At 37.6% G+C, this 24,817-nt stretch overlaps 1 protein-coding gene across 4 annotated transcripts in view; it reads left to right on the top strand.

Moving 5' to 3' along the window:
* Positions 1-24,817, top strand: part of vcla (vinculin a) — a 156,392-nt gene that overhangs the window by 94,213 nt on the left and 37,362 nt on the right. For 2 of the 4 annotated variants that reach the window (XM_039773575.1, XM_039773585.1), the window contains exon 7: positions 19,834-19,924. In XM_039773575.1, the coding sequence (XP_039629509.1) occupies positions 19,834-19,924 (91 nt within the window). Of the gene's footprint in view, positions 1-19,830; positions 19,925-24,817 lie in introns of all 4 variants that reach the window. The other 2 variants (XM_039773582.1, XM_039773568.1) reach the window with 1 other exon arrangement.

Below are 24,817 nucleotides of genomic sequence, written 5' to 3'. Positions count from 1 at the left end.
CCGCATCACATTTAACACCACAGTTTTACAAGTTCACTTTATTTATTTATTTATTTATTTTTTAAATCGCTGTCCATATAGGCAATATTGACTTGTAAATGATTAACTAACAATCTGGTCAATATAAAGTTCTTTATTTGAAGGCAAGCACAATTCTACAAGAAAGGTAACTTACTGAAAAAGTGTTGGTGCTTAAAGTGCTTTACTGAGCTGAAATTTAAACTTAAAAAATCTCAAGATAAATTAACTAAAAAGAAAATCTAAATTAAGTGTTTTAAGGGCTTCAAACTGAACATCTCATGGCTCAATGTCTTATGGACTATCCTCCATTGCAGTTACATGCCCCTCAGATGGCCAACTCCTGTAGTTTGGCCTTCTTGATCTTTGGCCTTGACTAAACCAGCTGGCCACACTCTCTCTAGCATCAAAATCTTCCAGACTTGGGCATGAGCATGCACGACCTCAGTGTGTCCAATAAGTATATTCACCGGTCTTCCTCTCCGCAAGATACGACCGTACACAATGATGCATTCCTTTGTGGCGATATCTGTGTCTCCGTCGATCAGGAATGCCATGTACGCACTGTTCGCAATTTGCACAGATGTCTTTTTTTTCAATGTATCTGCGATGACTCCTATAAATTGGGCGCACGTGACATCATTGCTGTACGTCAGGTTTACGTTCAAGCCATTTTTCTTCATAAATTGAATTTAGTGAAGGGAAGTTCTTCTTTTGCAATATTGTAGGCAACGTTAAACTTAATTTTTATCTCGGCCTCATCTGATGATCTGTTTGCTGCTGCCTGCCGCTGAAAGGCAGCGGGGAGAGGGGACACTTGAGCAGTGCATGTATCGCGGCATGTAATGTGTTTTATAGATGCATTGTGCTTTTTCAGCGTTTTAATTCTAAATGTATTAGAACCAGTCACAAATGCACTACTGCCGGCCATGGTCTTCCCACACTCTTTACAGTAAATACAGTGCATTATATTATCTGCTTTACTGTATCTTAGCCAGGGAAACTGGTCAAGCCACTCTTTTCGAAATGTATACACTTTACCCCTTTTAATTTCAGTGGACTCGGACTCGATCGTATGTGGCTCATTATCTAATGCCGTCTCGGACCAGGGCTTGCTATAACTTGGGAGGTTGATGGCTCCGTGTCAGAGCATTGGTTATGATTTTCGGACGGATCAGGCCCTAACTTAACATTCTTAACGAAAAAGCTGTCAATCGTTCTTTTCATCTTCTCTCATAATCCGCGGCTACATCCACTGTTTACCTGATGGGCTACTCACCTCTCTCTGTCTGACTGCATCACATGCATTTTCAAACGTACACACACGTACAGGAATATCTGGACCACAGCCAATCAGAGGGGGATCCGCCCTTCACTATCTCTGATTGGTTTAGACCACGATATGGGACTAATGTGTGTCTGTTGTTGAACAACAGGGAGACTTTAAGAGTCACGGAGTTTCGTTTTTTTTCCCCTCGAATGGCTGGTCGCACCGGTGCAACCTTTGATTTTGTTTAGTCGCACCATTGAGAAATTAGGTCGCACGTGCAACCAAATTGGACGCACTCTAGAGCCCTGAACTGGACTTATTGTGTGACCTGCCTGTGCTCCAAAAATGTTGAATAACAAGGAGTGGATGGCATGGTCTAAAATACATATGTATACCTTAAAAATTTTGATGGTTTTGGTAGATACTAGTATGGCACATGCGCGTGTGTGTGTGTATATAAACAGTGAACCCTCGTTTATCACGGTTAATCCGTTCCAGACTCTACCGTGATAAATGAATTTTCGCGAAGTAGGATTCTTTATTTATAAATCGAATATTTTCGCAGTTAGAGTATAGAAAACCTGTTTACAACCTTCTAAATACGTTTTTTAACATTATTAGAGCCCTCTAGACATGAAATAACACCCTTTAGCCACCATTACACTCGTATTACCCAATATATTAGACAAAATAAGAGAAAATAAGACATATTAGATGTTACAAATATCATATTACTAGGCGCACTTTTAAGGCGACCGACTTTTATCCTCAATTTTTGTGCGCTCCATGTGTACATCAGGTATGTAAGTGTAGGGAATGAGAACATCAAAGTGCCCATTCATAACATCTCCCAGAAACCTAAGTTTTTTTTATCCCCTCAAGTGCCTGTCCAAAGTCGTACAATGTCAGCCCGAATCTGTACTGCTAAAGACGGAGTTTCATGCACTAAATAAGCTATAGATGAGAATAAGCAAGCACCATCTCCCCTGATATTTACTACGCGGTGAGGCATTTATACTATTGTATATATGCATACACAGTGCATCCAGAAAGTATTCACAGTGCATCACTTTTTCCACATTTCATTTTGTTATGTTACAGCCTTATTCCAAAATGGACTAAATTTCCGATGGTCACTCTGTCAGAGTTCCAGAGGTCCTCTGTGGAGAGAGGAGAACCTTCCAGAAGGACAACCATCTCGGCAGCAATCCACCAATCAGACCTGTATGGTAGAGTGGCCAGACGGAAGCCACTCCTTAGTAAAAACCACATGGCAGCCCACCTGGAGTTTGCCAAAAGGCACCTGAACGACTCTCAGACCATGAGAAACAAAATTCTCTGGTCTGATGAGACAAAGATTGAACTCTTTGGTGTGAATGCCAGGCGTCACGTTTGGAGGAAACCAGGCACCACTCATCACCAGGCCAATACCATCCCTACAGTGAAGCATGGTGTTGGCAGCATCATGCTGTGGGGATGTTTTTCAGTGGCAGGAACTGGGAGACTAGTCAGGATAAAGGGAAAGATGACTGCAGCAATTTACAGAGACATCCTGGATGAAAACCTGCTCCAGAGAGCTCTTGACCTCAGACTGGGGCGACGGTTCATCTTTCAGCAGGACAACGACCCTAAGCACAAAGCCAAGATATCAAAGGAGTGGCTTCAGGACAACTCTGTGAATGTCCTTGAATGGCCCAGCCAGAGCCCAGACTTGAATCCGATTGAACATTTCTGGAGAGATCTTAACATGGCTGTGCACCGACGCTTCCCATCCAATCTAATGGAGCTTGAGAGGTGCTGCAAAGAGGAATGGGCGAAACTGGCCAAGGATAGGTGTGCCAAGCTTGTGGCATCATATTCAAAAAGACTTGAGGCTGTAATTGCTGCCAAAGGTGCATTGACAAAGTATTGAGCAAAGGCTGTGAATACTTATGTACATGTGATTTCTCAGTTTTTTTATTTTTAAAAAATTTGCAAAAACCTCAAGTAAACTTTTTTCACATTGTCATTATGGGGTGTTGTGAGTAGAATTTTGAGGAAAAAAATGAATTTAATCCATTTTGGAATAAGGGTGTAACATAACAAAATGTGTAAAAAGTGATGCGCTGTGAATACTTTATGGATGCACTGTGTGTATGTGTGTGTGTGTGTGTGTGTGTATATACTCAGCAAAAAAAGAAACGTCCTCTGACTTTCAACTGTTTTTACTTTCAGTAAACTTAATGTGTAAATATTTGTATGAACACTAAAAGAGTCAACACCATAAGACATAAACTAAAAATGTTTCACAATGTGTCCTTGAATGAAGGGAGGCTCAAAATCAAAAGTACCAGTCAGTATTTGGTGTGGCCACCAGCTGCTTGAAGTACTGCAGTGCATCTCCTCCTCATGGACTGGACCAGATTTGTCAGTTCTTGCTGTGAGATGTTACCCCACTCTTCCACCAAGGCACCTGCAAGTTCCTGGACATTTCTGGGGGAAATGGCCCTAGCCCTCACCCTGCGATCCAACAGGTCCCAGGCGTGCTCAATTCCTTGACGATAAACACGAATCCGTCCATCACCCCTGGTGAGACAAAACCGTGACTCATCAGTGAAGAGCACTTTTTGCCACTCCTGTCTGGTCCAGCGAAGGTGGGTTTGGTCCCATAGGCGGCGTTGTTGCTGGTGATGTCTGGTAAGGACCTGCCTTACAACAGGCCTACAAGCCCTCAGTCCAGCCTCTCTCAGCCTATTGCGGACAGTCTGAGCACTGATGGAGGGATTGTGTGTTCCTGGTGTGACTCGGGCAGTTGTTGTGGCCATCCTGTACCTGTCACGCAGGTGTGATATTCGGATGTACTGATTCTGTGCAGGTGTTGTTACACGTGGTCTTCCACTGCGAGGATGATCAGCTGTCCTTCCTGTCTCCCTGTAGCTGTCTTTGGCGTCTCATAGTGCGGACATGGCAATTTATTGCCCTAGCCATATCAGCAGTCCTCATGCCTCCCTGCAGCATGCCTAATGCACGTTCACGCAGATGAGCAGGGACCCTGGGCATCTTTCTTTGGGTGTTTTTCACAGTCGGTAGACAAGTCTCTTTAGTGTGCTGCGTTTTTAGAACTGTGACCTTAAATGCCTACTTTCTGTAAGCTGTTAAGGTCTTAACGACCATTCCACAGGTGCATGTTAATTAATTGATTATGGTTAATTGAACATGCATGGAAAACATTGTTTAAACCCTTTACAATGAAGATCTGTAAAGTTATTTGGATTTTTAAAACATAAATACACAGTCCTGAAAAGGGACGTTTCTTTTTGCTGAGTATATATATATATATATAATTATTTTTTATTATTATTGCCCTAACTGCAGAAATGGGCATTTTCAGGCAAGTAGCTATTTTTTTTTATTTTTTTATAAAAAAATAAAAATTTCTTGAATTATGAAGGGCAACACACTTCTCGCTCGTTTGGATTGAGTGTTCTCTTTTCTTTTTCTTGATGATGGTTAACTAAGGACGTTTGGTTCTGTGTCTTCTCACATTTGCATAAGCAGGAAGTTACTGCTTTCAGCTGAAAAGTTCCAATACACTCCAGTAAACTTAACAATGCCCAATTTAAATGGGAAATATGCTTCAGCTACATTGTTTCACATTAATTTCCAAGGGTGCCAACAATTGTGGCACATGTATTTTTGTTAAAAATATTTATTTCTTGATGAGGACTTTGTTTTTCTTTGAATTAACTTATTTCAATTAAAAGTCAGATGTTTCTCATTTTTTCAGTGCAAGATGATAGTTCTTCAGCAAATAGTGATTTTTTTCTAACCCTTCTTACTAATTTTTGAAAGGGGTGCCAATAAAAGGGCACAGTGTGTATGTGTATGTATGTATGTATGTTTATATATATTATATATATATATATATATATATATATATATATATATATATATGTGTACACATACATACATACAGTCATGCTAAAGTTATTGGTACCCTGGATTTTTCCCAGAAAATTGTTGCAATTACAAATATTTTGGTATACGCATGTTTATTTCCTTTATGTGCATTGGAACCAAACAAAAAAATCTGACATAATTTCACACAAAACTCAAAAACCGGGCTGGACAAAATTATTGGCACCCTCAGCTTAATATTTGGTTGCACGCCCTTTGGAAAAAATAAGTGAAATCAAGCGCTTCCTATAACAATCAACAAGCTTGTTACACCTCTCAACTGGAATTTCCGACCACTCTTCTTTTGCAAATTGCTCAAGGTCTCTCAGATTTGAAGGGCGCCTTCTCCCAACAGCAATTTTGAGATCTCTCCATAGGTGTTCAATCGGATTTAGATCCGGACTTATTGCTGGCCACTTCAGAACTTGCCAGCACTTTGTCTTCAACCACTTCTGGGTGCTTTTAGAGGTATGCTTGGGGTTATTGTACTGCTGGAACACCCATGACCTCTGACGCAGACCCAGCTTTCTAAAACTGGGCCCTACATTGAGCCCCAGTGTTTTTTAGTAGTCTTCAGATTTCATGATGCCTTGAACACAGTCAAGGCATCCAGTGCCAGAGGCAGCAAAATATCCCCAAAACATCTTAGAACCTCCACCATGTTTGACTTTAGGTACTGTGTTCTTTTCTTTGTAGGCCTCATTCTGTTTTGTGTAAACAGTAGAATGATGAGCTTTACCAAAACGCTCTACCTTGGTCTTATCTGTCTACAAGACGTTCGCCCAGAAGGATTTTGGCTTCCTCAAGTACATTTTGGCAAACTCCATTCTGGCTTTTTTATGTTTCTGTGTCAGCAGTGGGTTCCTCCTGGCTCCCCTGCCATAGCGTTTCAATTCGTTCAGATGTTGATGGATAGTTTGAGCTGACACTGTTGCACCCTGTGTCTGCAGAACAGCTTGAATATGTTTTGAAGTTGATTGGGGCTGTTTATACACCATTTGTACTATCCTTCGTTGCAGTCTTTTATCAGTTTTTCTCTTCTGTCCACGTCCAGGGAAATTAGCTACAGTGCCATGTGTTGTGAACTTCTTGATTATGCTGCGCACAGTGGACAAAGGAACATGAAGTTCTCTAGAGATGGACTTGTAGTCTTGAGATTGTTGATATTTTTCCACAGTGTTTGTTCTGAAGTCCTCAGACAATTCTTTGCTCATCTTTCTGTTCTCCATGCTTAGTGTGGCACACTCCTACACACAACAGAAAGGTTGAGTCAACCTTTCTCCATTTTAACTGGCTTCAGGTGTGATTGCTATATTGCCAGCACCTGTTTCTTGCCACAGGTGAGTTCAAACGAGCATCATATGCTTGAAATAAAACGATTTACCCACAATTTTGAAAAGGTGGCAATAATTTTGTCCGGCCCATTTTAATAATTATTATATATATATATATATACATACACACTAATAAAAGGCAAAGCCCTGACTGACTGACTCATCACTAATTCTACAACTTCCCGTGTAGGTAGAAGGGTGAAATTTGGCAGGCTCATTCCTTACAGCTTACTTACAAAAGTTAGGCAGGTTTCATTTTGAAATTCTACGCGTAACGGTCATAACTGGAACCTACTTTCATACATATATATGGCCATAGCCTGCAGCTCGGTCGCCGTGTGAGGCGGAGTTGCATCCCTCATCGTCACGCCTCCCACATAATTGAGTGCCTGCCCATATAAGGCTGTCCGTCAGCAGTTATCCAATAGACACGCTGCTGTGAAATATTCGCGGGTGAAGGACTGTGCTTATGCAAATGAAGATGAGATGGTCAGAGATAGACTAGTGTTTGGCACAAACTCTGCGTAAGTGCAAGAGAAACTTAAGTGCCGGGTCTTAGCTAACATTAAATAAAGCTCTGGACATCTCAAGATCGCACGATATAGCACAAGCACAGCTGAGAAGCTTCGATGCATGTACTCCGAACGGCTCACGTAAAGTGACTTTGCAGGACTGGGAAAGGTAAACCCGTGCATGCAGTGTGTGATGTCTCAGATAAAGAGGAAGACGAGCTGATATTTGCAGGCAAATTCACAACTTAATACCGGGAATGCCTGTTAAACATCTTTGATTCACGAGTACCGATTTTGGGAAGTGATCACTTCGATGAATGAAACTTGTTCAAAAAAACACATTACACAATTGAGAAGGCAGCAAAAGAGTATGAAGCGAGTGACGCATACAAGCATATTCATAAGTGCAGCTACTGCGAAAACAAAGCACGGTGTAAACCTTAAGTTTAAATTAAGATCATAGACTGGCTGCCGCAGGCGTTTATCGTAGTTTAATGAGGGAACGCAGGGTATAAACGAGACTTTTCATCACATTGTAATGGAGTTAAAATTGCTGGTGAAGGACTTTGCTTAGGCAAACGAAGATGAGATGGTCAGTGATAGAATGGTGTTTGGCACAAACTCTGCGTAAGTGCAAGAGAAACTTAAGTGCCGGGTCTTAGCTAACATTAAATAAAGCTGTGGACATCTCAAGATCGCACGATATAGCACAAGCACAGCTGAGAATCTTCGATGCATGTACTCCGAGCGGCTCACGTGAACTGACTTTGCAGGACTGGGAAAGGTAATCCTGTGCATGCAGTGTGTGATTCTCAGATAAAGAGTAAGACGAGCTGATATTCTCAGGCAAATCCACAACTTAATACTGGGAATGCCTGTTAAACATCTTAGATTCACGAGTACCGATTTGGGTAGTGAACACTTCGATGAATGAAACCTGTTATCTTTACAACGGTTGACAAACACGGAATATAACTTGAACACAACACATCCTTCAAATACGAACCTGATTGAAAGAAATAATGATAATCAAATCCTTGATGACAGCAACACTCATAACCGTGACAAAACAATTACATTGATAATCATGTTACGTTATTTTTAAAATGTTTCCTTTTCTTTTTCATAACTTCTTTAGCACACTACTTCTCCACTGTAAAGCACGGGTATTTTGCTAGTAAAAAAAATATTGTATTTACATGTGTACCACGCGCACATTTTTTCCAGAAAATTAGCATTAGAAAATCAGGTGCACGTCATACGCGAGGAAATGTAATTCTGTAATGTTTACTACTTCTGCTTGGGCTCGCTCTCTCTCTCTCTCACTCGCTCATGCTCTCTCTCACTCGCTCATGCTCTCTCTCACTCGCTCATGCTCTCTCTCACTCGCTCATGCTCTCTCTCACTCGCTCATGCTCTCTCTCACTCGCTCACTCGCTCATGCTCTCTCTCACTCGCTCCTCGCTCATGCTCTCTCTCACTTTCCTTCGCTCGCTCATGCTCTCTCTCACTCGCTCGCTCGCTCATGCTCTCTCTCACTCGCTTGCTTGCTCTCGCGCTCTCTCTCGTGCTCTTTCTCTTGTGCTCAATTGCTCGCTCTCTCTCTCGCTCACGTACTCGCACACTTGAGCTCGCTTGCTCGTGCTGTATCGATAGCGCATGCTCTCTCTCTTACTCACGCACTCGTGCTTTCTCTCTCTCTCTTTCGCGATCTTTCTCTCTCGCGCTCTCTCTCCTTTCTCTCTCACACACTCTTTCTCGCTCGCGCTCTATTTCTAAATGCTTCTTATAAAATCACAACACGCGTCGTACACGGGGCAAAACGATTTTCGTGATTTTCTTTGTAAATAGATTTCTCTATTTTTTTTAATCCTTAAACTCCGCTGTGTGGGGGCTTGTTTTGCTTTGGACATGCTCTATCTCTGGGTATATCAGAGGACCGGGACTGTGTGAAGTGGGGTCTAGCCTCACGTGGGGAGGCAAAATTAAGGGGGGAGAGAAAGAGAGCAGGCTATATATCTACCTAATCTATCCTTTTAATCTTTATAATTGTAACTACCAACGTAATAATAGGCTGCATGGCAATAACTCATGGGGAAATAGGAAGTTAAGGCTGAAGCTGTCTCACTTCCAGTTAAGACTATAAAATGACATCAAAAATTCAGAATCAGTGTCTCCATGATGGGACAGTTAACTTTGTGAGCTGGAATGTTAAAGGCCTGAATCATGAATTAAAGAGAAAGAAAGTACTCTCTCACCTAACAGGTTTAAACACTAAAATAATATTTTTACAGGAGACCCACTTACTAAGCAAGGATTAGTTCTGGCTGCAGAAGGACTGGACTCGCTAAATGTTCCATTCTACCTTTACAAAGAAAACTAGAGGTGTGGAAATTCTCATACATAGAACAGTCTCATTTGTAGCTTCAGATGTAGTATTAGATCCCGAAGGGAGATATGTGATTGTCATGGGAGACTTATCTAACTGTAAAATGATTTTGATAAATGCTTATGCACCTAATGTTGATGATAAGGAATTTATACAAAATTTATTTGCATCCATTCCCAATTTGAACACTATAATTGCTGTGGACTTTAATTGTGTTTTAAATCCACTCTTAGATAGGACTGCTACCACAGGGGGGGCGACATCTTGCACTGCAAAGATAATTACAAAGTTTATAACTGATCACAACTTATCAGACCCCTGGAGGTTTTTAAACCCAAACGCAAGAACATTCTTTCTACTCACCAGTACATCATTGCTACTCAAGAATTGATTATTTCTTTATAGATAATAATTTCTTGCCTTAAATTAAATTATACAAGACCTTATATTTAAATTTAAAATTAAATCTTGCAAATACGATGCTATTGTTATTTCTGACCATGCACCTCTGATCTTGGAGCTAAAGTTATTATACTGTACCCCACACACTCACCTCGCAGACGGCGTCTCAACCTGTTTCTATTAGCAGACGAGAAATGTATAGAATTTATATCCAAACAGATCAGTTTCTTCCTAGAGACAAATTCATCCTCAGAGATTTCTGCAGGAATACTCTGGGAAACTTATAAGGCCTTCTTAAGAGGACAGATTATCTCATATCTTTTCCACAGAAATGAATTAGAAATCAAGAAAGTAGCAGAACTAAAAAGAGAAATTACTAGCATAGATGAAGAAAATGCCAGGCTTCCAAGCGAGGCTCTAAATAGGAAAAGGCAGGCTCTGCATTCAGAACTAAACCTCTTGACAACTAAAGAAACTGAACAACTAATTTATAAATCTAGACATCATTACTATGAACATGGAGAGAAAGCTAATAAGCTTTTAGCTCAACAAATTCACAAGCAAGAAGTGATATTTACTCATGGGCAGTAATACATTGCGTTGTCACTATTTAACTCCAGACACGGAATCAAAATTCAATGCGATATTGGTTAAATGTTAATTCCAACTATTGTTTTTACTGAAGTTTTACAGTAGAAGTGCAAGTTTAAAAAGTATTTGCATGTTAATTTCAAACCTAAACAGAACGAAAACATTAATGCAATGAATTCCTCTAACGCAACATGAAACATAATTTTCTTTCAATTTATTACATTTTAGTATTTTTTACTATAATTACTCGCTGTAATGTAAAATAGTTACGTGTCTATTATGCATATATAACAATTCTTAAGAAAATAAAAATCTGTTTAAATTATACACCCGCTTCCCTATATGTGAGTGGCAGAGCCACGAATTGGCTAGCACGGGGTTGGCAAGCAAAGCGAGTAGGGGGCAGAGCTCCCGGTGTGTGTGTGTGTGTGTGTATGAATGAATAGCAAGTGTATTACTGATTATTACTGAAGTTATTAACACAGGTGCACCTGTTACCCATTTAAACACTTGTTATTGCTCTGCTATTCAAATAGATTTGACTGCAGGTGTTTACCTCTCTTGAACCCATAAAGGTACTTCTTTCTTTCTTTCTTTCTTTCTTTCTTTCTTTCTTTCTTTCTTTCTTTCTTTCTTTCTTTCTTTCACTCACTGCCACAGGGCACAAGACAAGGTTTAGAACAATTGTATAATAATTGTATGTAAAATAATACAGTCTTTTTTTTGAAGAAACTCAAAACGTTCAGGTCCAAACAATTTGTCAGAGGGTGCATACTGTACAGTATGTCTTTACCATCCAACCTAATTATTGATAAAGCATTAACAATAAACCTATATTTTGTCCTGGCTTCCAGCTGCTGAAAAGACTTCTAAAGGAGAAACGGAGCACTGAATTTGAGTGCTGCCCGGGTTACCTCATGAGACACACTTAAGCATTGTACTAAGTGGTAATACATACCATTTGTGGGATCTGTATTTACAGAGAATGCTGTTTTATTTAATCTGCCTTCTCCTAATGTAACATTAGGAAGAGTAAATGTCCTCCATATTTTATAACCCCACTCTTCTAACCACCAACTAGCACCACCACCACTGAGCTTCATATTAGATTTCCCTAACTGAACATTTTCTTTCCTGTTTTGGTTGTTTGCTATGACTCGTTAAACATTTGTATTTTTTTTTGTTCTTCCTTTCCTCTACATTCTTTTCTCCCTGTAGAAGGTAAGCCTTCCTCTTGCCCCTTGCCCATGTGCTACTGCATGTCAGTTCGCTCTGTGTGCAGTGTGCATTTTTATCTTTCTTTGCATTTTTCTTTGGCTTGTGTGTATTCTGTTTAGCACTTTAGCCTCTTAATTAAATGTACTTGATTGGTAAGTGATGTGTTTTTTTTTCCTTTCTTTGTTAGGTGTTGAGTGAAACATTGAAATTCTACTAATGTTGCATTTTGAAATTTTTAGGCATTTTGATCCCACATATGAAATCTAAGTATTGTTTATGTCTTTACAAAAGTTGTCTTGCTTTTTTGCTGTCTATTGGTTTTGTATTTTTGTTTCTTGTATTTGAGAAGCGATTGAAATTACTAACTTGCAACCTGGAATAAGAATTTAGCAAAAACTTATTGTTGGAGAAGATGCAATTATTTCGTAAAGTATATGGCAGAAACTTGTTAAATTTCATGAAAAAGGAGCACTACAGCCTTTTTTGTATGTGGGGTGGGGGCAGTGGAGGATTTCTCATATGCATATAGTAGTTGAAAAAATAAATCAAAAAAGCACATTTAATGTTAGTCATATCCATTATAGGGTAACTCAGTGAGGAGATTTTTGTCTTATTTACCTTTCCTCCTCTTTGGGGAAGTGACATGCTTCATTGTAATGTAAAAGTTCCTTTTAGGCGATGATTGAATTTTATCAGCAGTTTGATAAAAAAGAGATACAGTGAAATGGGGTGCAGTCTCCTTAGTCTTCATGTATTCAATTTATTAAATGAACTATTGCTGGCATTTTTAAAAATATTTGACATTTTTGGGCATGATTCCTCTACCATCACAATATTTGTGTGAAGCATTTTACCTTGCTCATAGAAGTATTATATACATTTGGTTACACTGAATGCAGTTTGTTTTTTATTCCTTCTAAAATAATCCCTGAAATGTAATTCCACATACATGTATTATTCCTTCTTGGCAGTAATTAATAATGCCCTCCCTTTTAAGTGTGATTTGTGGTTGTAGTTAATTTGTTTTTTTGTTTTGTTTTTTTTTTTTTTTGAAGATTTGTGGCTTGCATGGTGTCTGTTCGATCTGTTTGACATAAAGATGTTTTATTTTCCAAACATTTGGCCTATTTCATGAAAAAGCGGAGTTAAAAGCATGTTAGCGCAACATGTTCAGATACATTGCTGGAGAGATATGTTTGCTTGGAATATATTTATTTTAAGTTGTTTAATCTAGCTTTTTTGTGTATAATTCCCTTTCTACCTAAAAGATTTAATTGTAAGTACAGCTCTAAGAAAGTAGTTATTTCTTTTTGTCTCAACTCCTCGTTTAGACATGTAGCTGTTGATGTTGCGCATATATATTTCAGAAAACATGCTCAATTACACCATGTAAGAAAGTGTAGGGTGTTGTACCTAGCCTTTTTATGGTTTTTGTTTTTTTAATTCCTTTTCATCTGTCAGTCTAATATCTGTATACTATTATCTGCAGGCTCACTTGTAAACATTTTATTCAGTGCCCTTCAATTTACCATACTGTTCTGTTTAGGACCAGTAGGTTGGAAGCAACATTTTCATTTGACATGCATCTTAAATAGTGCATATTTGTAATTATTGCCAACTTTATAGTGTTTATTTATTTATTTTATTAATTGTCACTGGGGAATTTGGTCCACCTGGAAATCATGAAATGCTGAGCATACAGAAAGTACTACCTTCCTCCGTGTCAGTCTTTTCCATATGTTTGTAGAATTCCAGTCATTCTTGTGTGTCTTTTTATAGCTATCCAGAATTCACAGTCATGAAATTAAAGGCTTTAAGCACATCATCCCATACAGTGGACCTTTTTTGTAATTGATTGTCATAGAAAACGCATATTGAAAAGTTCTATGTGTGGCTATAAAGTTCAAAGTTGTTGTTCATTTCCCAATACTGACTCATTGCATTAGGCACTTAACTGTTTTACACCTTTAATGTATTGTCTCAGCATTTTCTTTTAAAATATTTGTCTTATAGTTCAGATAAACCTTTTTTTTGTGAAGCTACATTAAATCCACAATCACATTCTTTGATTGTGATGCTCATACCTGGGTCGGTGCATATTTAGAAGCTGTCTGCATTACTGTCAGTGATGCGATTAGTAACATTGTCTGTTTTTTATATAATATGTTGTGGATAGTAGATTCTGTTCTATGTGGTAAACTACCTTAGTAGCAAGGTTATAGTTTTGCCTTGTTTGTTTTTTTTTCTATATTTTTTCTGACTTTACCTGAAAATTCAATTTAGTTTTAATTTTCCTTCATTGTGCATTTTTAGTTTTAGTTTCTATTTTAGTTTTGTATCTATTTGTTTCCATTTTTGTTTTAGTAATAATGGTACAGTTAAAGAGCTACTATGGAGTTTAGTTTTGTGTCACAGTCAGACAGAACTGCACACTTAAATGGGTTTGGATATAATATAAGTTTATGTTCATGGAAGCTTAGTGGTTAGGTGACAAAATTAGAGGGGCAAGATTGTGGTGGTTTGGACATATGCAGAGGAGAGATGCTGAGTATATTGGGAGAAGGATGTTAAGGATAGAGCTGCCAGGTAAGAGGGAAAGAGGAAGGCTTAAGAGGAGGTTTATGGATGTGGTGAAAGAGGACATGCATGTGCTGGGTGTCACAGAGCAAGATGTAGAGGACAGGAAGATATGGAACAAGATGATCCGCTGTGGCAACCCCTAACGGGAGCAGCCGGAGGAAGAAGATGATGTTAGTGGAAGCTCTCTACACTACATGGTTTACTATCCATTTGTTTTTGCCTGATAAAAACAATCATAATCAAAATCAGATGCTGAATATGATGAATTTTATACATTTTTAAAATATTTTCTATGCAATTTTTGCTGAACAAGTGCTGTTGGCACTTTTCATCTTTTACGTTTCTTGCCCAGAAATGGCCAATTTGTAATGAAATTTAAGTGAATTTTAAGGTTTGAGGGTTTTTTACTTTAAATGTCTACAGCACACAACATACAGTACATCCGGAAAGTATTCACAGCGCATCACTTTTTCCACATTTTATTATGTTACAGCCTTATTCCAAAATGGATTAAATTCAGCAACACCCTATAATGACAACGTGAAAAAAGTTTACTTGAGGTTTTTGCAAATTTATTAAAAATAAAAAAAACTGAGAAATCACATGTACTTAAGTATTCACAGCCTTTGTTCAGTACTTTGTCGATGCATCTTTGGCAGAAATTACAGCCTCAAGTCTTTTTGAATATGATGCCACAAACTTGGCACACCTATCCTTGGCCAGTTTCGCCCATTCCTCTTTGCAGCACCTCTCAAGCTCCATCAGGTTGGATGGGAAGCGTCGGTGCACAGCCATTTTAAGATCTCTTCAGAGATGTTCAATCGGATTCAAGTCTGGGCTCTGGCTGGGCCACTCCAGGACATTCACAGATTGTCCTGAAGCCACTCCTTTGATATCTTGGCTGTGTGCTTAGGGTTGTTGTCCTGCTGAAAGATGAACATTCGACCCAGTCTGAGGTCAAGAGTGCTCTGGAGCAGGTGTCTCTGTACATTGCTGCTGTGATCTTTCCCTTTATCTTGACTAGTCTCCCAGTTCCTGCCACTGAAAAACATCCCCACAGCATGATGCTTCCACCACCATGCTTCACTGTAGGGATGGTATTGGCCTGGTGATGAGCGGTGCCTGGTTTCCTCCAAACGTGACGCCTGGCAGTCACACCAAAGAGTTCAATCTTTGTCTCATCAGACCAGAGAATTTTATTTCTCATGGTCTGAGAGTCCTTCATGTGCCTTTGGCAAACTCCAGGCAGGCTGCCATGTGCCTTTTACTAAGGAGTGGCTTCCGTCTGGCCACTCTACCATACAGGCCTGATTGGTGGATTTTTGCCGAAATGGTTGTCCTTCTGGAAGGTTCTTCTCTCTCTACAGAGGACCTATGGAGCTCTGACAGTGTGACCATCGGGTTCTTGGTCACCACCCTGACTTAGGCCCTTCTCCCCCGATCGCTCAGTTTAGATGGCCAGCCAGCTCTAGGAAGAGTCCTGGTGGTTTCAAACTTCTTCCACTTACGGATGATGGAGGCCACTGTGCTTATTGGGACCTTCAAAGCAGCAGAAATTTTTATGTAACTTTCCCCAGATTTGTGCCTCGAGACAATCCTGTCTCGGAGGTCTACAGACAATTCCTTTTACTTCATGCTTGGTTTGTGCTCTGACATGAACTGTCAACTGTGGGACCTTATATAGACTGGTGTGTGCCTTTCCAATTCATGTCCAATCAACTGAATTTACCACAGGTAGACTCCAATTAAGCTGCAGAAACATCTCGAGGATGATCAGGGGAAACAAGATGCACCTGAGCTCAATTTTGAGCTTCATGGCAAAGGCTGTGAATACTTATGTACATGTGCTTTCTCAATTTTTTTATTTTTAATAAATTTTCAAAAATCTCAAGTAAACTTTATTAACGCCATTATAGGGTGTTGTGTGTAGAATTCTGAGGAAAAAAGTGAATTTAATCCATTTTGGAATAAGGCTATAGCATAACAAAATGTGGAAAAAGTGATGCGCTGTGAATACTTTCCGGATGCACTGTATCCTGCTCCAAGACAATGTGCTTATAATGAATGCCTTCAATACTGCATTCAAAAATCTCCCATACTGGGCTTTATTTTATTCCAGCCATATTGATATCTGATTCCATCTCAGGCACAGAAAATGTATAAACAGAATTTTGCCACCTACAGGCCTGAAAAGATGCAAAAAATAAGAAAATAGATTCTACTGTGTTCTGACAATTGTGAAAATCATAGGTACTTAGGAAGAACAGTGGTCTTGGGCTTGAATCAGTGTGCAGACCCCAACTGGCTGTACTGAGGGAATCGAAGAAAAACAAGCATGTAGTGTGAAGGTTAGGGGCAGTGAAACTTGAAAAGCCCATGCATAAGAACAGTAAACCCTTAATGAACAGAGTAAGAGCAGGTAATAGGAGTGAGGACAGCCACAAAATGACAGAAAAAGCATCTGAGATTAGGAACAATATATACATTATCTGCTTATCCAGAGCAGGATCGCAGGATACCTGTAGCCTATCCCAGCAGCTTTGGATGCAAGGCAGGAAAAATCCCTGGTATGCAATATGTATGATATGGCTGAAGTTAAGAACAAAAAGAATATGATATTTCAACTGTCTATTTTGAGAGAGAGAGAGAGAGAGAGAGGAATTGATAAAAGGGGGACAAATATTTTAAAACATAATTCTGTTTTGGGATTATTTTCACAAATTCAGGTATTTTAAGCTGTGAATGTAAAATAAAAAAGATAAATTAATGAACTTCGAATAAAAACTAAAACACCTTAGTATGTTCAGTTTTTCAGCAGTTGGCAGAGTCTCTTCACCTACCTACCTGTAGTTCAGCAAAGACATTGCCAACTAAGGAATTTTACAAGGTTTGTATCACTTTGTTGTTAAACGATCTTTTTTAAATCAAAGTGATTGGTCAGTAACGATATATTGATCGTCAGTCTCTCGATCAGTGCCGTTTTAAATTCAAAAGGATTTCTTCTGTGCAAAGTGGCAACTGAATTATTGTCAAGAAAATGCAGACCCCTGAGGTATAAACTGAAACGTTACTCACTTGTGATTTTTCAGTCTTTGCTGAAAAGTTTTTGTTGACCAACACATTCCAACTTCAGGCTTTTGAATTACATGTAGATATACATCAACAAAATGCGGTAGCTCATCATAACGGATATTAGACTCATGCAGCCTGGAATTTATCTTAGTGTGTGCTGTTGTATTAGTTGTGTACATAACTGTATTTTGGGCTCAGTCAGAAATTGAATTACATTTAACATTCCATCATTAATGAACAGACTGAAATTCTGTAAGGAATTATCTGAATCTAATACTTCTTTCTTGAGCCTGGGAGATCTAGTGAACAGCAGGTTGAAAGTTACCGAGCACATTCAAAGCAAAATCATCACCTTGGTATGCTTCCCTACCACTTGAACCAGAATCTACCATGCTGTCACTATCAGCTCCTGAAGAACTGTCACTATTCTCACACAGTAACTCTCTTTCTTCATCACACGCTTTACGCACCCCTGTTCATCTCGCTTTATCACTGCAAAATTCTGTGTGAACAGCCGCCCTCCAACTCCAGCCACCGTTCACTGGATGAATAAATGCATGTGGCTCGTGGTGGATGACTTTCTGTTTTAGAGTTAAAAGTTACAAGAATTAAAGACTTAACGGTTTGAAAATTTCAAAAATAAAATCTAAAATATTTTTAGTGAATTATTTTATTTTAGTCTTTGTAGCTACTTTAATAGTTTCATTTAGTTTTAGTTTTACATTTTAGTTTTGTTAATTTTATTTTGGTTTACGAAAATGTTATATTAGTTTTATTTTTGATTTTAGTTTTTGTTAACTATAATAACCTTGCATAGTCATTGTTAGCTTCATGTGTCTTACTTAACATGTTATCAATAGTTCATTAATAACACGAGTTTCCCTATGCCTGATGAGTTGTAATATTTGCAAAGTTCTAATGTGGGTAAATAATATAGTGGATGTGTGCTCTAACACTGACATTATAGCAATAAATTCAAAAAAATAAAAAAAGTAATTACATGCGACCAATGTGTTTGTGCTAAAGTTAGTGCACATAAATGTAGCAGTTGTATTTCTGCTTTCATTTTGTCTCCAGGCCTGTCATGGCACAAGCAATTTTTATTAAAAGACTGGTTGTGTTTCCTATAGCAAGTCCAGCATCAATATTCCTCATCATCCTCCTCATTATCATGGCAGATGGATGTTGCCTTTCCTTTAATGCCATCTGCCCGTACTGAGTGATTGTAGGAATAGGGGTTTGTTGCTTGCTGTGACTAAAATTGTGAAGTTGGGTATGTAGGTGAGGAAGTGATGCCCTGAATGAGTGCTTCAGTAGATTTGCTGTGATAACTGTTTTCCTGTAATTTCTATAATATGCAAGTTGTTTCTTCGCAGAATTTTCTTTTGTGTCATTGGACTATTGAATCCTTGTTACAGAACTGGTGACTGTTGTGGACGGTGCTGTCTTGAGACATGGCGGTATTGAATTCATACTGTTTTGTTTTTATATTAGCCTGTTAGCTTCACTGACCATAGGTCTAAGGCCTGTACATTTAAAAGTTGGAAGATGTAAGGACTCAAACATCAGTGTTCTAACAAATCCATCTACACTTAAAGTAAAGAAAAAGGTACAGAGAAATTAAGTATGGTGTATTTTGATGCTAGCAAAGTTGCTTGTCCTTGAATGATTTCTGCCACCTCTGTTTTGCTTTTTTCCGATGAACAGTTGTCGTGATACCAGTAGGTAGTTGTTGTAGTGTCAACATTTGGACCTTACTCTGTTGCCAGCTTTTGTACCTTCTGTATTGATTTTGCATCATCTTGTCTAGATTTTATGAACTTGTTACTCCCATAGTTAAAAGTTTTGACTAAGAAGTAAAAATACCTTGGCCCAGCATAAATGAGTTTGGGTTTGTCCTATAGTGTACCGGTGTCTTTTGTTGTTCTCATTACATAAAAGCCAGTTTGACCGTGATTAGAATTAAGATGTAATAGAAAATAAATGAATTTAGAGTTTCCAATTTTTACTGAAATAGCCAATTGTTTTGTAATTAAATAGATGATTAATTGAGTAGTACTTAAGGTCATGATGTGCAGAATGGGAATTTGTACTTAGGAATGAGAATTTGTACTTAGGAATTTCCAACAAAGAACATCAGACTGCTACTTTCCATGTGACTTTTTAAACATAGTTTTTGAGCTGTTTAATGTAGTGCCTGCAAGAATATATTAAGAATAGCAGTATTAATCAACTTGAATATAGACTGTCTGGTCAAATTAAGGATTTAAATAACAGGGAACAGAACTGCATGCAATCATCATGAAAAGCATCTCCGTTCACCCATTTCCAGTAAACCTTTTGACTTTTTTTTGTAAATAACATTGCTTTTAAAAAGAAATTACATCTTTTTGTGAAGTTGAATACAGATCAGTTTTGTCACATTTGACATTCTTAAATTATATAGTATGTCTTTAATTGAAATTGATATGACAGTAGCTTAATATTTTATTTTATTTTTTTCCTATCAAGGACACTGAAGCAATGAAGAGAGCTTTGGCTTTAATTGATTCTAAAATTAATCAGGCAAAAGGATGGTTAAGAGACCCTAATGCACAACCAGGTGAGCCATCATGTCTCATACCAACTCTACTTCACTAGATCGGTTCCTGGATGTAATAATTCTTGCTAGTAACACAAAGAATTAAGTAATTTAAACAGTATCCTGTTCTGGTCTTGGTTATCTAGTTTAAGTTGATGTACAGGTCTGGGGAAGAAGATGTGCTTTTTTGATAATGAAAACTGACATGGCAAAGTATAACTAATTTGAAGTTAAACAATCATCCTTTATTTTTTTTTTTTAAAGAAGAAGGTAGCAAACACTTTAATGTATAATAGTTGACGATGAATTTAATATACCGTATTGGGCAATAATGGCACATTCATGCAGTTATGTGAATACAGTGTAACAAGAATGAGTCGGAGACATCATAAAGAGTTGGGGCAGCCACCTGTATAATATTTTCTTGGCTGCAAAATTGCTTTTTTTTATTAGCACGATGTGCTTAGGTTAGAGTCCAGAACAGAACTGCCTTTACTGAGGCAAGATGGCAGTTTTAAAGGCCTGGGAGGGAAATGACATCATCGGTGCAGGAACTGGGAGTGGCGTCCTCGTGCCCGGAAATGGCGTTATCTTTGGGCCATGCAACAGGCGGGATTTCCCAGGAAAGGTCTGCAAGGGACTGAGAGAGACAGTCAGTACACTCGGCCGCCCCCTGGCCTGGCATAGAATTACTAGTGTTTAGGCCCTTCAGCTGTTTCCCTTGCTCACGTATGTGACAACAGGTATGAGAATATCCTTTCTTTTTTAACCTATTTATTCAATGCTTTTTTATAAGAAGCCAAAGGCTTTGGCACGAACAGTGGGCACATGAAAAGAATCAAACCTGAAAGTGGACAAGAGGTCCTTGTAAAGCACCTTTAGTTGCACTCACATCCTCATCGGGACAGTTTTGGCCATTGTATCTAGAAGAATGTTTTTGGCCTGTAGAAGGAAAGGCATGCACGTAGTATGACAGTTTACAGGTACTATGTAGATGCTGCCACAGATAGTAATCTAGGTATTGAGAAGTAACAATACTACATGCTGCAGTAAAGTACTGCTGTATTCTGTTAGGACAGCTTAAAGACGTGTGTGGCCAGATGTCTTCTATTTTTGCTTTCTGTATATAGTGACTTATTGAAGTTAATTAAAACTATGCAGGGAATGATTAAAGTGAGAAGACATTTTTTAATTGTTGTTTTTATTCAAAAATACGACTCCACTAAAGTGGAAACTTCACTAAAATCTCGATTAAAGAAAACAAATTATTTTTTTAATCATTTATATTTTATGTCTGGTTTAATCACTTTGCTGAGCTATTTTTTGCTTTGATGGTTGACTCAGATTTAAATGTCCGGGTTATAATTTTGATATATAACATTAAATATTACCTTCTTTCTGGGTTATAGTGTATATAGGAAGACTTCTTATTTTCAATGACGGCCAAATGTCTGTGGGATATCTTCGTTGAACATCGGTTTACTGCTTTCCCAATTCAAAATTTTGCTTAAATAGTAGTATTATCCTGTTGCCTGTAGAACATCTCCTATTAGTATCTGAATTTAAATTTACTAGATTCTTGTGGTGCATCTTTATTAAACACATAAGAAGAGGTGTACTCTTGCCTTAACTTTTGTCCTTGTTCCTTCAAATACATTTGTCAGATATTATGCAAGGGTTACCCCTGACCAGCACTTTCTTGTGGCCACAGAAAAGATTGCTGATGAAGTCTCATCCTTAGTTTAAAATTTAAATGGTCACATTGGATCTCCTGACATAGGTTTATCTCTTCTTTTTTTAAAAAAAACATTGCTAGCTGTTCTTTCATTTAGACTATGAATGTCTTTCTTCTTCTTTTTGGAATAAGTTAAACCGTCATTTCCGGATCTATACATGTGTAATCCAGCTTTGTTTCTCTTGCACTCTTCCTGCCCCCTTCAATGCCTTTTTTGAAGCCCTGATCATTTTATAAGAAAAATGCTTCAATAGCTGATGCTTTGTACATTAGAATGAACACATGTCTTTATCTTTTTGCCAGAATGTTCATTTTATGCTAAATTGTTTTATAGGTTATTTAGGAGAATGAGTGATTTCAGTTGCCTCCAAAATCAGCAATAAAATTCAAAATGGAAACTGAGATGAAGCAGCATTGTACGAGGCTGTCTTCTTTTTTTGTTTTGTTTTACACTTTCCTGATGTGTAAGGTTAGAGAAGTAAAAGAACATTGTGATTTCATACCTATTTCAATAGTAGCTCAGATCAGGAAATAGCCAATTTACATTGAGATTTAAAGCTTTATAATACATCATGCATGCACTTTTTTCTGCATACCTTTCATGAAAATATTTACTGTATGTATGTAAATGTAAGAATAATTAATGCAGAAACACAAAATAATACCCAACATATTTGTGTCCGTACTTGCAGACACTAATTTCTTTTTGTGCACCAGTGGGTTCAGCTACTCATGACTTTATCCAACTTGTAATTTAAACACAGGATTTATATTGATAGTCATATATTTTAAAGTATTGTACTGTATGTAAAATTTGTATGTGACAAATAAAAGTTTGATTTGATAAAGCTGGTGAGTGAAGTCATTATCCTCTGCAGAAAAATCTGAAAGCAAGATTGTGGAGCTGAATCTGGCATAATAGGCACAAAACTAAAATGTTCTCTCTTCAGACTTTTCTAAACAAAATGCAGTGAGCATGGAACTGCAGATTTGGCAGGGTTACAGTTTTCTTGTTGCAGAGATTCATTGTTTGCAAAGTAATGGATCTGATGATAATTGGTTAATTGTGTTCTGCTCTCATTTTATTGTCTCCAAGCATTCTATTTTTAAATTGATACATAAAGATTAGTGAGAGATGCTAATTAATTCACAAGGTGTGCTGAACATTAACTACAGAAGTGTGGAACACATAGTAAGACTAAGCGATTAAATACCTCATTAATTAATCGCATTGCCATTTGTTTTGGACTAGTAGCTTAGTGGAGTGGGTGCTTTTGGAGATGACAGAATAAACTAATTTGTTGTTTATTCTGTAAAAACATGAACAGAGGAGGAGTAAATTGATGACTTGGTACTGAAGAAAAAAAAATAATTTGTGTTATTTGGTAGTAATTTGGATTTGACCGCAAGAGACAAGTAATTTATATTAGCATCACAGACAACACATAGAACTCTCAAGGTAAATGCAAGTTAAACTGCCATAGCCGAAACCTCAGGTGTGCCAAAGCAAACAAACATACCGGTGCGTTTGTGAGTGGTACCCCATTTGAGAAAATGTCAAAGTGACATACGATCACAGACACTATTACAAAAAAAAAAAAGATATGCTGCCCTTAAATGCAGGCAGTAAAGAGGGTTCAGAAACTAAAAAAGAGGCTCAACCAGATATATAAATTACCTTTGTGCAGTTAACTACTGACAAGCCGCTATCCCAGAACTGTATAGAGAATGCAAAGGTAAAATTGAATTTGACTTAGCAAAACTAGAATACTGTTTAACAATCACAGATCTGTGGTCTGGTAGGACGACTGAGCGTTACATCATCTGAAAAGTCCACTACATAACTGACGAATCTGAACTGAAAAATTATTGTTTGAAAACCTTGTATATCCCAGTAGATAATACAGGTGAAATTATTGCTGTATAAACAAATTTAACATAATCAAAATAGTAGAGTTGAATCAGTAAGCCAGATTCCAGTGCCTTTAAGTCAGAAAGTTTAAGCAAAACATAATCTACCTGATTACCTTCTATTGAAATGGCATTTGTAACATTTCAGAACTCATATGGTTTTCTAAGCCTTATATTAAATTGTACTGCAACACGATATATAATTTATCACCTTAGGACTTGTACAGGTGTTGATGATTAGTTTACTACATAGTGTGTACACATTATTGTTATAATACAAACAAGATTTAACTTTAAATATCATGCACTGAATAATTCAAAAGTGTTTCTTTACTATGTCTCATTTATGAAGTAATTCTTTAAAAGATGATGTATGCATTGTGAGGGTGGCAGGGATGTGCAAGAAAATAGTGGTCCACCTCTTTTTTTTTTTATTTTACTTACTTTTATTAGCTAATTCATTTATGAATTTATTTTAAGTTTAATATAGAAAATGCATAATAAAAATTAATTTGGTCCTTGTTTGGGCCCGGGCATTCAGTAATGTAAGTTTTTGTTTGTTTGTTTGAAAAACATTTGAGTTAATAAATACCATAGTGTAATCATTTATGTCATCATTTCTTTTTAGCCTTGAAGTTGCAATGCAAAATGGAAACTTTAATACTTGCGTATCATGGTTTAAATCCCAATCACAATATGTGTCAAAATAATGATTTTTTTATCAAATAATGCAGCCCTAGTATGTACTGTATATATGCCACCCCATTTACTGGTGCAACAGGTAAACAAAAGTAATGCCTTGTTGTTAAACACAGTAAATCTGGAAAAGTTGCTTTTGAAAGTAACTCAATTACTTTACTCACAAAAATATAATGCATTACAAACAGTTCATTACTTTTGCATTCATATGATGATACAGCATTTATTACTAAATCATGCCAGTATATTGGTGTGTGCAAGATAGAAAGGAAACTATTTTTTTTTTTTTTTTTTTTTTACAAGCTGTGGCATTTTAAGCAAATGCAGCATCATGGATTAATGCAATTTTTTTTTTTATTTATTTAATGCAAGTATTTTGCTTCAATAAAATAAGTTTCACATTAAATTACTTGTTACTTGAAAAGTGAAGTGACGTACTGTTGAGGCAAAGTGAAACGTATTAAATTTGCAACATGTAACTTTTGAAATTTAATACAGTCATTATTTCTAAGATTATCCAATTTGTTTTGTCTAATCTTAATTTATTGTGTCTGATTTTAATAATTTGT

This window comes from Polypterus senegalus, chromosome 1 (genome assembly GCF_016835505.1).
Source record: "Polypterus senegalus isolate Bchr_013 chromosome 1, ASM1683550v1, whole genome shotgun sequence".
Lineage (NCBI taxonomy): Eukaryota > Metazoa > Chordata > Cladistia > Polypteriformes > Polypteridae > Polypterus > Polypterus senegalus.
This window is presented reverse-complemented; position numbering and strand designations above follow the sequence as displayed.